Source organism: Callionymus lyra, chromosome 10 (assembly GCF_982586985.1).
Source record: "Callionymus lyra chromosome 10, fCalLyr1.hap1.1, whole genome shotgun sequence".
NCBI lineage: Eukaryota > Metazoa > Chordata > Actinopteri > Syngnathiformes > Callionymidae > Callionymus > Callionymus lyra.
The window spans coordinates 25,872,299-25,892,909 of NC_141827.1; the positions used below are offsets into that span (position 1 = coordinate 25,872,299).

Here is a 20,611-nt window from a genome sequence, read left to right on the forward strand (position 1 = left end):
CGTGCAGGATTTTCCCTGATTCTCTGAGACTCCTGTGTTTGTCTCGGTGTTATCTAACTTTTAATGATTGAACAATAGATACTCATCATATTGCTGAATCAGCAGGATTGGACTGGTTTCTCTGAAAAAGATGGTCCCATATAGAGTTTTTTTTTTGTTTTTAATTGTAATTAATAAAGTAATTTCAAAAGTTTAAAGGCTTATTTTTTTAGTAAAATTTAAAAAAATAGTGTTTTGAATAATGTAACTTTTTTTATATAAAAAAAAGTGTATATATATTAATATGTGTGTGTGTGTGTTTGTGTGTATATATATATGTATATATATATATTAAAAAAAGACAATGAATAGAATCCACAATATCCAAAACAATAAAGAGTCCAATATCTCAAAAAATGGGTCCAAAGCTTTCACCAAAATCTGAAAAATAACAGTGAAAAAAACTGGAACTTGCAATGGACAAACAAAAAACGAAGGTTATACTAAGGCTCAGGGGCAGGAAGTAAAAATATAAATTACAAGGGAAGACACAAAATGTAATGAAGTGAAGAAAAATAAGTGCATCCAAATACATGCAATATTTTATACAGGCACACTTGTATGGAAAGCGTGTGCAGATATTCTGCAGGTTATTGCTGATCTGCTCCAGTTATGTGCTATTTGTAAAATTGGAAGAAAACAGGAAGTGACCATAACAAATAAGAAGAGTATGACAATACAAATGGGGACCACTGCTGTAGACCTCCAACAGTGTCCATTAATAAAGTTATTTGCTAGTCTCTGACCCTTAAAATAAGCCTTTGAGAAACAGGAAATTTGGGTCACAAACCCTCCAGAATCCTGTTTGTTTGTTAGTTAGAGAGGAATGTATACTTTGGACGCCTCTGATTGGAGTTTCCATACGTTTGCTTCACCCACGGGACTGCGACAAGCAGCCGAGGAATTTAAATCTGCTCTTAAATGTCCAGTAGTTGTTTCCACATGGGTGCTGTGTTTGTTTGAGCTGCAGAGCACTTGGTGAGCGCTCTCCCCTCATCATCCATCATCTCCTTCCTTTCTCCTGAAGTACATCTTTATCCGTCCCCGCTCAGCAGCTCATCTGGGTTTTGTTCAAGCGACCAATTTGTTTCATAATGAGGGGATTTAGTGAAATTGCTCTCATTCCTCCTTCCTCTGCCTCCACCTCTCATTCCCTCCTCCTGTATTTTCACAGATATTGATGAATGCCAGGTCCACAACGGAGGCTGCCAACACAGATGCGTTAACACCAGAGGGTCCTACTACTGTGAATGTAACCCTGGGTCTCGCTTGCATGTGGACGGACGCACCTGCCTCGGTAGGAACATGTTGTACACGTTTAAAGAGGGTCCATTTGTGGATTGGTGACCTTTTGACCTAGGTCATTATTTTCAAATTTTCATTTTAATTTGTCCTAAAAATTGCTCAAGACCAAATCCTAAGTGTGATTATATTCTTTTCGCAACGAAAATCGTTGTTTTACTTCTTGAAACCCGGTCTTCGTCTTAGTCTTTGGCCGCTCTCGACCAATATACCTTTATAATAGAGTTTTTATTCATTTTATTAATGTTTCCCAGTCTCCATAGAGTTATAAAAACGAGACAAAATGCAGCGTAAATGATGTGACAATGACTATGATTGACTATAGAAAGGGTTCCTTTCTAGCGACCTCCACGGTCTGGCTGTTACTCAGATTTTCACACACGGTAATGTTTGAACAGTGAAGCTCCTTCTCACTGTTTATGTTAAAAACTGGTGATTATTTTGAACAGCAGATATACTTAACATACCATAACAACACAACTCGGATGCCTCTCTACACACTGCTCTATTTAGTGACAGCTGATCACTCACAACAATACTGTATTCTTTACCTATGTTGCTATGTCAAAAGTGATTGACTTCTGCAATTGGTCCACTGGGCAGCAAAGCATTATGGGTGCTTGCTTAGAGGGAACCATTCAACTGTAACTACTTTTTTTTTTTTTTTAGAACATAACCCATCATTAAACTAGGGACCACTTTAATTTAAAAGCCTAGCAAGCTGCGCCACACAACTCACAGACAGACAGAGAGAGACATAAAACAACGAGACATAGAAGTACAAATTGACAACTTTACAGTCGAAGTGCGGATTTAAGAAATGCTTGATTTGATTGATTGATTGATCAATGAAATTATGGCACAATTATCAATTATCGCACATGTTTTCTATATGCATATGGCACGTGCCAATATCCCGATATCGATATTTCTTCGATATATATTGTGCAGCCCTAAAGTCTACCCAAAATGGAACTTGCTAATTACTTTAGCTTTGTGAATTTTGCACAGCGCTTGTACCGATATTTTTGTGGCCGTTTTTTTTCATGATTAACAAACACATGAACATTTTGACTTCATAGTGTTTTTCAGTAGATTTCAAGCAGCATTTAGAAATCTTCAATCGTCTAAAAAAATAAATCCTACGATCACCACGCAAATAGAGCCACAATTATGCTAATATGCAATATAATGCTCAACTATTAGCCAAAACTCCGTAAGTGAAAACAAGAGCAGGGGTAGATTAATCAGTTCAGACCCAGCCAGGAGAGGTCGGTCAGATCCCAGAACACATTGCGTGTTGCTGCATATGACTTGAGCTGGAAATGTCTCAGCGGCTTGACAAGCTCTAGGTGATGGATGGATGTTGTATTTCAGCTGCTCAGAACTCTTGGCTGCTCGACGTTACCTGTTATTGAGTCCAGGCTGGTGATGAGGAGAATACACGATAAAGGAATTCTTGTGTCTTCCACAGAGACTCTTTGTTTAGACGTGAATGACCAACTCTCATTAAAGTATTTATCCATGGTAATTGTTTCTATTTAAAGATGATTTTCCCCTCAAGACTGTGACTGACTCTCTGTTCTTTCTCTTAATCTTTTTTATTTCCGTCTGTTTCAGCCGTCCATTCTTGTGCCATCAGTAACGGTGGATGTGAACACTATTGTGTGCAGCAGTCGGCCGCTCATTTCCGCTGCCGCTGCAAACCCAATTACATCCTGGAGGAGGACGGCAAGCATTGTAGACGTGAGTGAGGGAATCTTTTACTAGTGGAATAAATTCATCCTTACAGTTGATGACTTTAAGAGATTGAATTGGATTGGATTTTGACCTTTTAAAGTACATTAAAGCTACAATATGTAACATTCTGACATAATTATATTTATTACTTTTATATGAAAATGTACTTATTTATTTGTGATAACTTGTGTGCTAGAACTTTCTATCTTATTATTTTACTTGTGTTCTTCACTATGTAACTTTACATTAGTGGGTCGGAGACAGTGTTTTCATATGAAGTACTGAGACTTTTCTTGAATTTCCCAGGGAGATAAAACAAGAAACCTACACGACTCTCTTCTGTTGTGAACAAGTGTTCATGCTGTATCTGGCATTGGTGCATCAGATTTTACAGCATTACAGTGTTCAGACACCCAAGGTTGCCAGAAACAGCCTTACTTCTCACAAAGGTTTTTAGGAAATACAGTATATTTTAAGGTGTTTGTCTAGGATCTTTTAAAGTCTCTAGGCTGAAAATAAATGTACTGAACTTACGTTAAATAGAACTCTTTTTAAATACTGAAATACATCTCAAGCCTTGGGTTATCCCAGGGTCAAGGTGACCCGATGGAATGAAAACAAATGTGTTTGAGGTATCCCTTTTACCCTCAGTAATCTTGACCTATAGACAACACAAGGGATACCACATACACTTTTGTTTCTTTGGCCTTCTGGTCACCTTTATCCTGTCATTATGGTTGCAGCGGAACAGCAGAGCAGATGAGTTGTAGAAAGTAATGTTTGGGTTGACGGGGATGAAACGATTTGTTTGTTTGTTTGTTGTTTACAATAAGTGCATAAATTACTTCCAAGTAAACATCATAAGGGGCCACATTACTGTGTATACTGGTGCTGTTGGGCAGGGTCGTCCAGCCAGACAAGGGAACAAGCAGGGAAAATAGGATTCATACGATGAAAAAACTTTAAAATATGAAAAAATTATATCTTAAAAATAAGCTAAAGTTTCATTTTTGATTACTTCCTTATTTATAAAGACTGTTTTTTTTTAAAAAGAGAAAAATGTTTCTACATCCATTTTAAAGTTTTAACATGGACTCATGAGGGCCACCTAAGCCGACCCAGGGTCACACTTTGCCCAGGTCTGATCCAGGTGATTTGGCAGATTGTGTTACACTAACCTATGGGTGCAGTCGGCTCCAGGGAAAAAAAATGTAATAACCTCTTACTGTCTTCCAGCTGTCAAAGAAGTCACACTAAGTGCAGTTAAATGATATAAATGCTGTGTGAAGGTGTTTGAAGTGTCTTTTAGTCGCTAGAGTCAGGGCAGTGATTAAAGTTCACTTCGCAATGATGTTCCTGCGCTGTGATTAAGAAATCTAATCATGGCTTTCTCAGAATTCTGACTTTGACAGACACTCAGTTGTGCGTGGTTTGTGTTGCAGTACACAATCCCTGTGCGGAGCAGAACGGCGGCTGCATGCACAACTGCCAGGCCGACGGAGGAAGAGCTCACTGCGACTGCAAGCCCGGCTTCATCCTGGCCGAGGACGGACGCACCTGCGAAGGTAGCGTCACAACAAATAAGGTTTTATTTCATTTTTATTTATCTTTTTAATCTCCAGATGTCGACGAGTGTCTGGCTCAAGAGGTGGTCTGCGCTCACGGCTGCCACAACACTCCGGGCTCGTTCGTCTGCCTCTGTAACGCCGCCTACGAGCTGGGTTCCGATGGGAAACGGTGTTACAGTGAGTCCGCACTTCGGCGCCCCCTTCACTTTCCTACGACTAAATACATGATGGCATGAATGCAGAGATCGAGATGGAGATCGTGAACAGCTGCGAGAAGAACAACGGTGGATGTTCGCATCACTGCGAGCACTCGTCCAGCGGCCCAGTCTGCTCCTGCAAACAAGGATACCGACTGGACGACGACCTGAGAACCTGCGTTGGTGAGATTCATCCCCGAAGTCGGTTGTTTCCTGTTGTAGCAACACAACACAACTTTAGACTCCCACTGCTGCCCAACGCAGATTCATACATTTACTAAGTCACATGAATCAAACCTAAAGACACGGCAGAATAAAACAAATTGCATATAATATGGATTTATATCAGAGTCATCAGAATAAATAATGATTTTATTTGAATTAAAAGATGGAATTAAAGAAATCAATTTTGTTTCTACACATAGTGTTTGATATTCTATTTCTAATAATTTAAAAAACGTTTACAAAGTTAACATATTTTTTATTTCGTAGCCTTTTAAATTCAATATTAATGATGGCCCTATTAAAACAACATTTTTAAATTGCATTTAAATTAAAAAAAACTATTCGATTTAGTATTTTGTTTTATTATTGAAATTATAATATCAAACTAACAAATAAAAAACTATCTAAATATCTGATTTTTACATGTTCACCTTTTAACCCTTGTGTTATCTCAGGGTCAAGGTCAAGTACTTCAGAAATACATACTCAGTGGTGGAGGTCGACATATTTGTTCGCGGGCTATCGGGTCATCTTGACCCTGAGATGACACAAGGGACAGTAATCAAACAAGAGTGAGCAACAGAGCAGTTCTTCGACATTTTTGTTGACATTTCATAGAAGTAACCTTGAAAAACAAGCACAAGATATTGAAGTTCAATCATGTGATGTATTCATCACAGGTCATGGTCTGAGATCAAAGCTCTTCTTATGAAGAACAGTTTCCCTCTGATCCCGTCTCCCCTCCAGTTACATGTCGGGATCCATGAAGGATGAATGATCGGCCCTTTCATCGCGACTAGATTTAACACATCGTTCACTCATAACACTTTCTAATGTAGTTTTCCTTCAAAGGATCAGCACGTGGCAAGTGGATCCATCGTCACACAAATGAAGGAGTAGAAAATAATATTTTCAATTAATTAATCACAAAGAGGAGTTTAAGTGGAATCATAGTCAAGCTTTCCAAGTAAAAGTAGCTTGTTTTTTAAAAAAATATATAAAAGCAATATTTAAAAGATTATCAATGTTTTTGCATTTGCTATGACTAGTGATGAGTTGATGAATCTTCATAAGCGGCTGATGAGGTATCATGATACAGTGTCTTCATTTAGAAAAGCCACTAGATGTCACTCTCTGCTTTTTAATATTTGGATCTGATCCACTAATTCAATGAAACTTGGCATCATTTTCAAAATGAGAGTGACCTCTAGTGGTTCAAAATGAAGACACTGTATCATGATACTTCATCAACTTTTTTATGAAGCCTCATTAATACATCACTAGCTGCTCTTAGTGGTCTTATTCTGTGGCCAATCACACTCTATGACAAACTTCTTTAGTAAGATTTGAAAGTTTTTTTTAAACCAAGAGTTTCCCAGTTACATGTTTTTTTACCACTTCCAGTGAGAGATCGGTCAGAATTTAGCAAATACCTTTTCCACGGTCTCTGCCCAGAACTTCGCGCCACTATAAACACCAGAGATTATTATTTCTACCACAAGCCCGGGTCCGGTCATGAGACTTTAATGAAGTATCTGGTGCGGGTCGGACAGTGAAGTGAGTTGTTGTGTTTGGCAGACGTGGACGAGTGCGGCGCGCTGACCTCCTGCTGTGAGCAAGACTGCACCAACTACCCCGGGGGTTACGAGTGCTACTGCTCCGCGGGCTACAGACTCAACTCGGACGGATGCAGCTGCGACGGTGCGTTTTAGACTCTTTGTGTGTTACGAGACTGTTTGTTCCAGGTTCCTGACTCGAACAAAGTGGTCTTTGAGTTTGTAACCTCCGTCTGTTTAGATGTTGATGAGTGTCTGGCAGCGAACGGCGGCTGCGACCACACGTGCCAGAACAGCGCCGGCTCTTTCCAGTGTTTCTGCCGACGCGGTTTCCGCCTGGAAGACGACCGCCAGACCTGCATCCGTGAGTATCAGGAGGAAGTTTCCACCATAGAGCACCAGACTTGTGGTCGGGCATCAAAAGGCCATTCATGGAAAATGAGTAGAAGCCACGATTGAAGAAGAAGATTCCAGCATCAGTCGAGCTTCTATTTCATTTTTTGCAGTGATCCGAGTTTATTTAATAAGAAAAACTAATTTTTGTTGCACATTATTTCTTCTGGAATGTGAGATAAAAAATATATTATCAGTGTCTGTGCTTTATTTAAAACTAATATATATAATATAATATATAAGCTATCATTATGATCATCTGGACTCAAAGACTGTTTTTTGCTTACAGTTAATTTCCCAAAAATGTTAATAAAATGTACGTGTATAAGTGGATTTTAGACCAGAAGGATAGAAGAGTGATCAGAAGAGACCAAAGTGTATCCATTTATTCACCCATAAGAAGGTTAGAGACTGTAGAATTGTCCCTATTGTGATATATTTTTCTAATATTTATTGATTTATCTAACTATTAATGTAAAAAAATATATATATATATACTCTATACGAAAATGTATCAAGTGTATTTGATAGTGTATTTACCATTTTTTCTTTAAAATTAAATGTATTCTGTATTTTGAAAGTAAACTGAATAATTTTACAGCATTTGAAATTAGAATTATTTTTAAAAAACAACATTTTATTCAACCGACTGTTCTCATATGCTCCTTTTAGTTGGTTTAATTAGATAAAAACAAACGGTTGCCATCCACCTGATAGTAGGGAATCCATGTAAGTGATCACGAGGTGGACATCAGGGAACTGTCTTTGGACCAGAAGAGTTTTTATTCTTGGTGACGTCAACATCTAAAGTTCAAACAGAAAAAGGTTAGGAAACACAAACGTGTTTTGAAGGAATGGAACCGGGCACTTTTGCAGTCTTTCTTAGTCCATGACATTTTGCAGCAGAATACCACACATTGATGAAGAGTGCAGTGATTAAAGTCCACAGGAAGTGCCTCTGTTTTAAGAATTTCCAACACGGTGAATCATTGTGTATCTGCTCAACAGTAGATCTTTCATATTCTAAACATATTAAGGATATAAATGAGACAGTTTGTACAGTCATACTGATCAAACTGTTTCTGTGTCCATTCTAATGTTCCTGCTGCAGCCCTGGAAGACGCCGTGGAAGCTCTCTCTGGAGGAAGTGCTTATGAGCTGCCACTGATCCAGCCTCAGCTCACGCTGCTGCACGACTTCAATCTCCCTCTGGAGCGATACGACGACTACGAGGACGACGAGGGGGAGCTGAGGGCCGAGAGTAATCTGGCCGAAAAGTTTGGTACGTGTCTCCTCATTAAAAACATCTTATTACCAGTGTGTGTTTGTGTGTGTGTACGTGTGTGTGTGTACGTGAGTGTGTGTGTGAGCGTGTCGGGAGTCGTGCTCCGTGAGCAGACCACACGCTGAGGCCTCAGCATGTTTGTACTGTAACACAACAGAATTCCTTCTCAGGAATGCAGAGACTCATAGGTTCCGGCAGACGGTCACAGTCTGAAGGTCAAAGGTTTCATTTGTTTTGTAGCGACCTTGACGGACAATGTAACCGATCAAAATACCTGCCAAAAACTTAATGAAAGAAAGAACGGATGAAACAAATGTTGGCTCAAAAAACTCATGACACACTGGTCTAACATTTCCTGAATTCATAATGTATAGTTTTATCAAGTCATATCTTGTAAGAAGAACTTAAAAATATGATTTTATAAGAATGTTTGACACGATCAAGCTGATCTTGAGCCTTTGCTTGAATTCATTGTGACCTGAAGTTTACATTTAGACTAAAAACTAAAAAGGTTGGGGAACCCTATGTTGTCACAACAGTTCACAAACAAGATGAAACATACATACACACTATATTAAGTCAGGGATGTCCAAACTTTTTTCGAGGTGCGCCACATTTGATCAAGTGAAAACATGCGGCGGACAAATATAAACCAAGACATGCAACCATGAGTTATCTCACTCAGAAGTTCCAAATAAAAGCTGCTTTATCATCAACCCATTCAACACAAACATTCAGGCTTCTTCATGGAAAGAAAAATATATATTATGAATTAGTATTAACACTTATTTTGTTTTGTTTGTTTTTCATTTGACTCATGCGTCATTTAAAAGTTTGATTTTTACACATTTTTAAATTAAGACAAAGAATAGAAATATTAAAACTGCTGACCAAAACAAGAAAAAAAAGAAAAAAAAAGAAAAAAAAGATAATCATAATAAATGAAAAAGATAATAAAATATTAAAGTAAACACAATAATCAATCACATTACTTGTAAATATATAAGACATTGCTACATTAAACATTAGTACACTTCCACATTTATAACTTTCATTTACAACACTTTTTTAACATTATTTATTAATAATAAGTTAATTTAAAATAGTTTAATTGAATAGCCTTGATTTCATTTTAATTTTTTTTTTTTTTACTCTGAAAGAAAGAGAATGAAATCAAACTAATTTAATTTATTTTCTCAGTGTGTTTGGACGACACGTTTGGAAGCGACTGCAGCTTGACGTGTGACGACTGCTCTAACGGAGGCAAATGCAACCAGTGGAAGAACGGCTGCGACTGTCCGGACGGATGGACCGACATCCTCTGCAACCAGAGTAAGAACCCTCCTTACATTATGCAACAACTCCACGACGTGTCACATGACCCCTCTCATCTCTTCCCTTCCACTTCCACAGCGTGCCATGAAGGGTATTTTGGTAAAAACTGCTCTTTCCCCTGTAAGTGTAAGAATGGGGCCAGCTGCGAGCCGGTCACTGGGAGCTGTCGCTGCCCACCAGGGGTCAGTGGAGAACTTTGTCAAGACGGTGGGTGACGTTCTTTTGTGGCCTTGACTCTTCTGACCTCGCTCTGAGAGAATGTTGTTCCTGTAAACACGCAGGTTGTCCGAAGGGCTTCTACGGGAAGCAGTGTAACAAGAAGTGTAACTGTGCCAACAATGGACGCTGCCACAGGACTTACGGGGCCTGTCTTTGTGACCCGGGACTCTACGGGCGTTTCTGCCATCTACGTGAGACCTTTTCCTCTCATACACAAAAAACGTTTTCGGTGTCTGAGGGCCAAATGTACCCCCCAAAGACTTGATTTATGAGGCCAGGAATCGTAGATTAATTTTAAGCTACACCAAAAAGCCTGTTTGAATGTGTTTTTAGGCTCTTTTTGGTCTGATGAAGCTTCATGAAACAGTGTCATTGTTTTCAGTGTCCACTAGATGGCGGTCTCTGCACGGTTTTCCTTTCTTTTGAGCAATTGTTCTTGTGAAACATCACATCATTTTCAAACTGACGTCGCCCCCTACTGACCTGTAAACAACATGACACTTTTTCAAGAAGCTTCATCAGACATCACTAATAAAGATGCTTTATTCTAGAGATTGGTTGATGATAGTGATGTGCTGATGAAGCTTCATGAAGCAGTGTCACAACAAGGGGAAATAGTGCAGAGACCGCCATCTAGTGGACTCAGAAAATAACTGCTTCATGAAGCTTCGTCAGACCATCACTAGTTTATGAGGCCGCATGATGAAGCATCAATTGTATCATGATACAGAGTCTTTTTCAAAGGCCACTAGATGTCACTGTCTGCTTTAAATTTTTGGCTTCGATCTACTAATTAAATGAAACCTGGCATCATTTTCAAAGAGGCTTGTTTTTTTTAACTCTATCATAATGTATCGTGATACAGTTGAGGCTGTATCATGACGCCTCATCAACCCATCACTACTTTATGCTAAAATGAACATCAGAAAAATAATACTAACTGATGTTCGGTTTGTTTTTAGTATCTTATATAAAAGTGCTTTGATTCCTTTGATCTGAAAACAAAATTTATACAAATGTAAAATTAAATACAACCACACATTTTTTCCCCTCAACTAAAAATTTCACTCGCATTTTTTACCTTTTAAAATAAATAATTTAAATCGTTTTTATAATAATAATTGTTTAATATTAATTAACTTTTAATAATAAATAAACTGCTATTTTTTTTAAAACTATTTCTTCTGCTTTTACTTAAAAATTTGAGATGTCCATTATTTTACATCATCTACGGCAAGGGTTTTTATAATAATAAAAAGGGTTTAAAACATTCAAGTCAAGACGACAGCAGATGATACTGAGAGTATTCCAGGCAAAAATTAAATTGAGTTTAGAATCATAAAATATGTCAAAAGAAAATGAAAGTTTAAAAAAAAAAAAAAAAAATTAAATTCAGGCACATTTTTTCTTTAGCGTGTCCAAAGTGGACTTTTGGAGCGGGCTGCTCGGAAGAGTGTCCGTGTGTTCAGAAGAACACGCTGGAGTGTCACAGGCGTCATGGTACCTGCACCTGCAGACCTGGTTACCATGGCAACACGTGTAAGGAGGGTGAGTTGTGTGTCGACGTGCGTTTTTAAAGAAACCCCACTTCGGGTTTTTCTTAGAAGTCTCTTGTCGTCAGAGTGTAACCCGGGGACGTTCGGACCCGGCTGTGAGAAGAAGTGTGCTTGTAAGGAAGGCGTGTCCTGTGATCATGTGACCGGGGAGTGCCAGCCCAAGTGTCCCGCCGGCCGACACGGCAAGACATGCGATCAAGGTAGGTGGCCCCCCGACCGAGACGTCCGTCTCACGCCTCGAGGCTCGTCTCAGGTCTCCTAGCTTGAGACAAATCCTGTTTGTCCAGACTGTCCAGACGGGACGTTCGGACCCAGCTGCGTCCACGCCTGCAACTGCACCGGCGCGCCCTGTGACCCCGTGACTGGACGGTGCAAGTGTCCGGCGGGAACGTCGGGAGAAAACTGCCAGAACCGTACGAGCTCTTTCACGCCCGTTTGTTTAAGAAAACCCCTGACAAAGACTTTCTCCTCCAGTGTGTCCTGACGGGCTCTGGGGTCCCGGCTGCAGGGAGGTCTGTCCCGTCTGTGGCAACGGGGGCGTCTGTGACAAACACAACGGCTCCTGCAACTGTCCCCCCGGATTCATGGGAAACCTCTGCCAGCACTGTGAGCTATTGACCCATCAAAATACTTAAGAGTAGAGGTGTAAGAAAGTATTCATACACTTTAATATCACGTTTTATTTTTAATCATATTTTACTAAAGGTTTATAGGTCAATAAAGTGTGTATAAAATGAAATAATTTCACTTTGTTGTTTACAATTAACATGCAATTATTCATGGAGTTTTGGCGGCAGCTAACGGAATAATACCACAAGATCTCGGCAGTAGCTGAGGACAAGAGGATACAGTGGACTCCAGCAGCTTTTAAAACTGATTTTTGACATATTTTGGTTTGAAAACAAATGAAAGCAGTTACGACTTCAACAAGAGTCACGTGGTCTATAAATTCGGCAACACCAAAGTCAAGTACTCTACGTGCAAAACAAATAGACTCAGGGACTCATTCTTCAGGCTATTTAATTGTACAATTCTGAGTTTGGGGGCAGGAGTGGAGTAAAAGTATCATGACGTTCTGTTCTATGTTAATCTTTGTATCTTTCGTCTTTGTTATTTTTCTTTGATCCATGTTCTTTATCTTGATCTTTAGACTTAGATTGTATCATCTTGTTCTTTCTCTTTGTTCTTGTTCTTATTTTATTTTGATTATTTTTTATGAAAAATTGTTGTATTTGTTGTGGATAATTTGGAAACAAAACAATTTCCTGAAGGAGACCTCCTGAGCGATCAATAAAGTTCTACCTTACCTTACCTTAATACTACGAATACATACTTCTACCTAGTATATTGCAATACATCGTATAATATCATATCATTCGTATCTTATCTCCAGATTCAATACACGCCTCTAGTTAAGAGCACGAAAATGATCGACAATCTTGTGGTACACTAACACTCGGTCTGGTCAGTCTAGACATCATTCTGTCTTTTCATCGCAGTGTGTCCAAGCGGTCGATTCGGGCAAGGATGCCACATGAAGTGTGTGTGCGAGAACAACGCTCGCTGTGACACCGTGACGGGACGTTGTACTTGTGCGCCTGGGTGGACCGGACACAACTGCAGAAAAGGTGCGTTGGAAGTGTTTCTTAACCCACTTCTTTATATGCATCACTAGTTGGAACATCAACTCCTGTATGGAAGTGTATCAATGGCATCAGAATATGGACTGGTTGAATTTGACATTTCAAATGTTGAAACATTGAAGCATTTGATTATTTATTTTTTATAATAGATTTGTTTTTTATTTTTACATTTTAATAAAAAAAAGTCTGCCTTTTTATCATTTGTTGCCTTTCAAATTCAGCATAAAATGATGTAATTATTATACCATTTTAAAGAAATATTGAATTTAGAACATTTATTTTTTAATTGTTGTAGATAAAATATTAAATTATGTGTTCCATTAATAAAAAATCATAATTGGAAAAAACTTTTTAAATATAATAATGATAATAATACAATTATAAAAAAAACAAATTATAAAGATTACATACATACAGAACGAGATCCTTTTATTGAACATTATATATTCAAATTATTGAATTCAATTATTTAATATAAACAAATTCAAACTTTTGGGTAAATTCGTAATTATTAAAAAAAAACATAATACAACAATTCAACAATCAAACACCTTCTAACAGTGGAAACATGGTCTTACGAAAGCAATAAAATAAACCAGATGCAAAGATGAGTTCACTCGGAGGGAGCATGTTTGGACAGCAGCCTCTAGATGTTGTATATTGAGTTACTTTATTTTTATTAAGAAGGCTTGTTCGACAGTGTAGTTTTGTATTTTGTAAGCCATCATTTTAGCATCATTATCATGTTATGAAGTTTGAAAAACAGTGTTTCATCATCTCCATTAAATTCTTATTTCTCTTAAAACTCTTGAAGACATGTTTATCTATTACAGGTAACAATTCTTCTACAGCCATAGAAGTCAAATGATTATCATAGTTAAAAGGTTTAAAAAAAACAAACAAAAACCAACATTGTCTCGATCCATGTGTCCCAGCTTGTGACTCGGGTCACTGGGGGGTCGACTGCGGACAAACCTGCGACTGCAGGAACGGCGACGGCAGCTGCGACGCGGTCACGGGCCAGTGCAACTGTGAGGCGGGCTACACCGGAGCACGCTGTCACCAAAGTAGGTCCAAGTCGAGCACCTTTCGACACCTACCTCCACGTATTTTCATTTAAATCTAGCATCGTGTCGTCGAATACTATTGGAATAACTTAATCTGCAATCTCTTGCCTGACCGCTAGATGGTGGTATAGTATGATAACTATATCTTGACAGACTGTCTGCACGCCTCTTTTTGCTGCCTGTTAGCATCAATAAATATTTAACCTTTTAGATTTTGAGAAAGATGTTGATAAGAATGTTTAATTAGGGATTCATTGTGGACTTAAAGGTGTTTTTTTGTTTCCCCAAGAGTGCCTCGCAGGAACGTTTGGTCTCGGTTGTCGTCATAGGTGTCAGTGCGACAACCAGGCCCTGTGCGACCACGTGAGCGGCGCCTGTACCTGCCAGGTGGGATGGACCGGAACCTTCTGCGAGAAAGGTAAGTAAAAAAAACAACAAAAAAAACAACAAAAAAAACTTGTGTGTCTGTGTGCGTTCATGATGCGGGTTGTGCGTCAGCGTGTCCTCAGGGTTTCTTCGGCCTGGACTGTCAGGAGAAGTGTTTCTGCCACAACGGCGGCACCTGCGACCAGGTCAGCGGCGTCTGCTCCTGTCCGACCGGCTGGATCGGCCCGTTCTGCAACCTGAGTGAGTGAGACCGTTATCTCGTGTGACCCTCATGAGGTCAAAGGTAAACTTGTTAAACAGATCACGTGGAAACAGTTTTTTTTTTTTTCTCATCACTTGTTCAACTTTAAATATGACTATAGGGTTTTTGTTCTCTGACTTTTGTCGTAATTTATTGTCTGTCAAAAGTACTTTAATATCAGTTTAAATATAATACAGATTGTATAAAAAACATTTTATAATTATTTTTCCAAGTATAGCTTGTTTTTATTAGATTTTATTTTTTTTAACCTAAGTGTATATATATATATATATATATATATATATATTAAAAAAAACTGATTCTATTTAGACTTTTGGCTTCTTTATTTCTTACCTGATGGTCAAATATATGTATATATATAATAATATATATATATATATATAAACCAAAATATGGCGATTCAATTTGTATTACGATTTAGAAATAACAATACTATATATTGCGATTATATTGTGATGCTGTAGGAACAAGGATATATTTGTAGTATTGCATTAAAGTTAGAAAATATGTCCAAACATCAGCTTTAAAAGCTGCTCGAGTCGACTGTATACCCTCGTCCTCGGTCATCGCTGGGATCTCACGGGATTTTTAACTACGGGTGATGTATTGACTGCTTGACATCTAGTGGATGAAAGTTTAACTGCAGCACAAAAATAAACAAACATTGAGAACATGTTAATTGTATATAGACATAAATTATTTTTGAGGAGGAGGGGTTTATATCTGTTTCATATCTATGACGGAATGGCAAAAAGTTGGGTTGTAAAAAGAAAAAAAATGGGTAAAAAGAAGACATAAGTATAAGTAGGCAAAAAAAAAACTGGATGAAAAAAAAACAAAAAACTTCGAGTTAGTTTTTCTGTATTTTTTTCTTTCTTACTCAGCTTGTACTTCACCTTGAGGGACTGGGCTTCCATATATATTGAAATGTGGAAGAAAAATGTTGGCATATCTTCTTTTCTGGCATCTAGCGGCCAGAAGTTTAACTGCAACACAAAGTAACAAATGCTGTGAATATTTGCAAGTTAATTGAAGGAAAAAAAAAAAGTATAAACACGTTATTGTAATACTAACCATAATAAAAAACATATGATAAAAACAAAATATGGTTTGAAAGCCAAAGAAAATCCTGACTAAATCAAATCAATGCTGTTGAATGTTGATATTTTATCATTAAAAAAACATAATATATCAATGTATCAATATTTTCTCACAACAGTCGCACTATTAAACGTGAGTGAATGAAATTCTCTTCACTGCTACACAGTATAGAGAACGTCTTTGTGCTCGTGGGTGAAAACACAATTGAGAGAGTTGGGTTTTGGATGTTCCCCCATGATGACCCCTCACCTGTATCACTTTCCCAACACTGGAATTTCCACGCTTGAACGCCAGAGTTCATGAAGAGTTTATGATATTATTCCTCCCTGTGCTGGCAGCGTGCCCGCCGGGGTTCTACGGGGAAGGATGTAACCAAACCTGCAGCTGCCACAACGACGGCAACTGTCACCCGGCCAGTGGTGTGTGTGCGTGCTCGCCCGGCTGGACCGGACCCGACTGCACTGAGGGTGAGACCATCACGCAGTTGAACCCGCAGGACATGTGATCGAGAGGTTCCACCGTTTCTGTTTTTTTTTTTCATTCCCAGAATGCCCTGCTGGTTTCCACGGCTCAGACTGTCGGCACCGCTGCCTGTGTCAGAACGGAGCCACGTGCGACAGAAGAAGTGGACGATGTTCCTGCTCCAGCGGCTGGACCGGCGCCGCCTGTGAGATCGGTGAGAGTCTCGGACAGGATCACCGTTTGAATGCATGCGTAAAAGAATAATAACTATATTAAATGTTAATTATGAGGGCGTTTCAAAGCACGCATGGACAAGTTCAAAATATTTTTCAAGGGAAAACTGAAAAACATGAATCACTTAAAGCACCTGTAATAAGTGGTGTTAGAAAATATGTATATTTATACATTTAAGTCATCACAAGGTAAAAGAAAAAAACTTGATCTGTTTTAAGTCAAACAAAAGTTGGGTTCGCTACTGAATGCAAACAATTCTGATTTTATTTTTCTCAAAAAACATTTGACAGTATTTCATTTTTTAAAGCATTTTAATTGAGTGTGAAATTTGAATTACGGTACAAAAACAAAGTTAAAGTTATGTTATTAACAAAGCCATCATAAACATATCATATTTCATTATCCACAATCTGATTCATTACCTCATCAGTATCCATCCTTCATTCAGACAATGGAAGTCTGGAAACAGAAAACTCCAACTGCTACAAACCGTCATGAGCGAGTGCTCATGGGAAATGTAGTCTCCCGTCGGGCTAAAAACTACCACTTTAGTCCACTGGCGTCGCTCGACTAAACATTGCATAGAATCGCTTTAAAAAAAAAATCCCAAGATGACTGAGGACGGGAGGATACAGTCGACTCCAGAAGCTTTTAAAGATGTTTGGACAAATTTGGGGTTTCGAAAAATAAGTTATAATTCCGTCAAGAGTCGAGTGTGAGTCAAGTACTCGGACAATACTACAAATATATCATCGTTTCTATAGTATTGCAATATATCGTATAATTGTGCCTGTATCGTGATACGATTCTTGCCAATACATGACACTAGAAGTTACCTGGTGAAGACATCCCATCATGTCCACATGAAACCCAAACCTCAGTCCAGGAAGTTCTTCACTCCTACAAGTGTGTGTTCACAGAGTGTGAATCGGGTAAATTCGGGGCCGACTGCCGACAGCAGTGCAGGTGTGAGAACGGCGGTCAGTGCGACCGAGAGACGGGTCGCTGCAGCTGCAGCCCCGGCTGGATCGGAGAGAGCTGTGAGAAAGGTGCGTCTTCTACCCAGAGCTTGTGCAAGAGATTTTTGAAAAAAATGTTGGCTTATTGAAGCTGTCGCCGGTGCTCAGCGTGTCAAGCGGGCCTCTTCGGTGCCGGCTGTGAGGAGAGCTGCCAGTGTGTCCGGGGGGCCACGTGTCACCACGTCACCGGGGAGTGTCAGTGTCCGCCGGGCTGGAGGGGGAAACTCTGTGACAAAGGTACGGTGAACATAAAAAAAAAAAAAAGAGTTCGATTTGAAGACAAATGTGTCAAACTTAATCACACAAGGGTCCAAAATCTTTCAGCAGATGTAGTCAAATTAAATTTGCATTTACTAAACGTTTTACTAGTGATGGTCTGATGAAGCAGTGTCATTATTTTCAGAGTCCACTAGATGGCGGTCTCTGCAATATTTTCCTTTTGTTTTGAACAACTGTTCCAATAATCAAATTAATTAAATAAACAAGCATGACTCACTAAACATCGTGGGTTGGTTAATTTGACCTGAGATTGACTGAAGCTAGCACGCTTGTTAAGCTACTAAGCTAGCAAGTTTAGCATTCAGTAGAAAATTTTGAATTAAGAAAATATGTGGAAGTTTTTTAGATAGTTTAGATGAATTAAAGGGAATTTTAGAAAATGTGGCTCAGGGAGTTTTTTGAAGGGATCAACACTGTGCTTTAAACGCGAGCTCTCTTTCTTTCTCGCTCCTTCTGAACCAGTTCTAGAATGTTACCTGCTGTCACATGGAGTTTGTTTCCCTCAATGATATCTCAAAGACTAAACAGCGTATTAATTCTCAATCAATTAAAGAAAAATAGCACAAAAGTATATTAAAAAAAAAGAAAAGTATATATAAAAATCTAAATATGTGTGGAGATGAGAGACTTGACTGTGGACGTATATTAGTTTCATTTAAACATTTAATAGTTGAATTTAATTAATTAAAACGTAGGAAAAACTTTTGAGAGTTTAATCATTTTTTGATGGAAGGTTGAATTAGTTTTTTGTCTTTTCTAAATCATACAGTTTGATATTGTAATTTAAAAAAATCTAAAATATAGATTTAATCATTTTAATTGGTATACTTTTAAATTCAAGTAAAACACGTCTGTGTAGTAGAACTAACATTTTAAATGAGAAAATGCAATAAAAACACTTAATTAACAAGTTCAAAGTTCAATATGCTGATGGCACTGATATACTTTCTTTTTTCTTTTCTTACTCAAAAGTGTTTCAGTAAACATTAAATCTATTTTTTTGCCTGGATAATGGTTGATTTCAAAGTTTTTTGCCCCTCAGCTTGTCTGCCAGGTTCGTTCGGGGTCAGGTGTCAGCAGCAGTGCCGCTGCTCTCCGGGGTCGTCCTGCCATCACGTCACCGGTCAGTGCGGATGTCCTGCTGGCTTCACCGGGAACGGCTGCGAGCAAAGTGAGCGTCTGCACTCGGTCGTCGCCTCCACAGCGGGTTCACTCATCCTGCCTCCTGGCTCAGCTTGTCTTCCAGGAACGTTCGGGCAAAACTGCAACCAGGTGTGTCAGTGCTCGGAGACCAACCAGCTCTGCCACCCGGTGTCCGGACTCTGCTACTGCGCACCCGGATTCAAGGGCCTAAGATGCGACCAGAGTGAGTGTGACCTTGAGGAGCTTCTTGACCAGGATGAGTGACCTCTTTCCTCCTCAGTCTGCGGCGCCGGTCGTTACGGGCCCGACTGCGAGCGCCGGTGCGAGTGCGAGAACGGAGGTCGGTGCGTTCCATCCAGCGGCGCCTGCCAGTGTCCGGCGGGATTCATCGGCGCTCGCTGCACCGTCGGTGAGACGGAGTGACGGCGAGAGAGATGGAGGGAAGATCTGCTTCTTGATGACGTGTTCTTTCACTTGCAGCGTGTCCTAGGGGGCGCTATGGAGTGGACTGCGCTCAGGTGGCCCAGTGTGGAGACGGCGCCGAGAACCACCCGGTGACTGGACGCTGTGTTTGTCCGCCTGGACGCCGAGGAGACGACTGTGGACAGAGTGAGTCTCTGACAGAGAGTTTTGTCTTCTGGGTCACGGGTCACATGATGCACGAGTCTAAAGAAGATAATATTTAAATATATTTGAACAAACATTGTTCCCATGATGCTTTTCTTCACACTGCTCTTTAGAGCGTGACGGATGATTGGACGCTACAATACTGTGTTTAAGTTATTAGTAATGGAGAGCTGTGACTGGGCGGCAAAGCACCATGAGAGCTATTCTGGTCTCTATATAAAATATTGTTTAATTAATTAAATTGTAGCAAAACGGTCACTGTTTATTAAAGGCAAACATCATTCATTTACAATTAATAAATTGTTATATATTTATTGTAAATCAATATCAAGGAATCTAAAAAAAGTGTTTTATTGTATCATGAGGGACCCACAAATACAACCGTAAGGCCGTGCTTGGCCCGCCGGCCTCACTTTCCTGAAGATGGATTTAATTTTTGAGCTAATAATACATTCATTTACTAGAACTCTAATATTTTGGTCTTTATTGTTTTAATATTTTGATAAGAACGTTCATTAGAAAACATTTCATTCTTTTTTATTATTTGTATTTAATTTTCACAACTTATTCTGTGTTAACTAGTCATGTTTTTGAGATATATTTTTAAATTATTAAATACACAGATTTTAAGTTTTTCTTAATTGAAATATTTATTTTTCGGATTGCTGACGGACTTTATTCCATCATATAATCCGTAAAATGAAAAATTGTGCCGCCTCATCGTGTGTGTGTGAGTCCAGATAGCAGCAATAAACGTGTGTTCTGCGTGTGTGTGTGTGTGTGTGTGTGTGTGTGTGTGTGTGTGTGTCCTCAGGCTGTGCTCAGGGCTGGTTTGGACTGGACTGTCTTCAGCTCTGTAACTGCAGCAATGCAGGAGTGTGTGACGCCACCAACGGAACCTGCAGCTGCACTCTGGGCTGGACGGGTCAACACTGCGACACGGGTAACAACGCAACACAGACGTATGTGTGT

The 20,611-nt window shown here is 39.2% G+C and overlaps 1 protein-coding gene across 1 annotated transcript in view; it reads left to right on the top strand.

Moving 5' to 3' along the window:
* The window catches only part of megf6b (multiple EGF-like-domains 6b), a 60,545-nt gene that overhangs the window by 36,095 nt on the left and 3,839 nt on the right, over positions 1-20,611 (top strand). The window contains exons 6-33 of the mRNA XM_087800968.1: positions 1,214-1,336; positions 2,962-3,087; positions 4,524-4,646; positions 4,704-4,826; positions 4,892-5,029; positions 6,650-6,772; positions 6,869-6,991; positions 8,132-8,302; positions 9,506-9,637; positions 9,719-9,847; positions 9,922-10,050; positions 11,273-11,407; positions 11,481-11,615; positions 11,703-11,828; positions 11,890-12,021; positions 12,915-13,043; positions 13,994-14,125; positions 14,415-14,543; positions 14,624-14,752; positions 16,214-16,342; positions 16,423-16,551; positions 17,492-17,620; positions 17,699-17,827; positions 18,912-19,040; positions 19,104-19,235; positions 19,293-19,421; positions 19,493-19,621; positions 20,454-20,582. Coding sequence (XP_087657094.1) covers positions 1,214-1,336; positions 2,962-3,087; positions 4,524-4,646; positions 4,704-4,826; positions 4,892-5,029; positions 6,650-6,772; positions 6,869-6,991; positions 8,132-8,302; positions 9,506-9,637; positions 9,719-9,847; positions 9,922-10,050; positions 11,273-11,407; positions 11,481-11,615; positions 11,703-11,828; positions 11,890-12,021; positions 12,915-13,043; positions 13,994-14,125; positions 14,415-14,543; positions 14,624-14,752; positions 16,214-16,342; positions 16,423-16,551; positions 17,492-17,620; positions 17,699-17,827; positions 18,912-19,040; positions 19,104-19,235; positions 19,293-19,421; positions 19,493-19,621; positions 20,454-20,582 — 3,651 coding nt within the window. The remainder of the gene's footprint in view (positions 1-1,213; positions 1,337-2,961; positions 3,088-4,523; positions 4,647-4,703; positions 4,827-4,891; positions 5,030-6,649; positions 6,773-6,868; positions 6,992-8,131; positions 8,303-9,505; positions 9,638-9,718; positions 9,848-9,921; positions 10,051-11,272; positions 11,408-11,480; positions 11,616-11,702; positions 11,829-11,889; positions 12,022-12,914; positions 13,044-13,993; positions 14,126-14,414; positions 14,544-14,623; positions 14,753-16,213; positions 16,343-16,422; positions 16,552-17,491; positions 17,621-17,698; positions 17,828-18,911; positions 19,041-19,103; positions 19,236-19,292; positions 19,422-19,492; positions 19,622-20,453; positions 20,583-20,611) is intronic.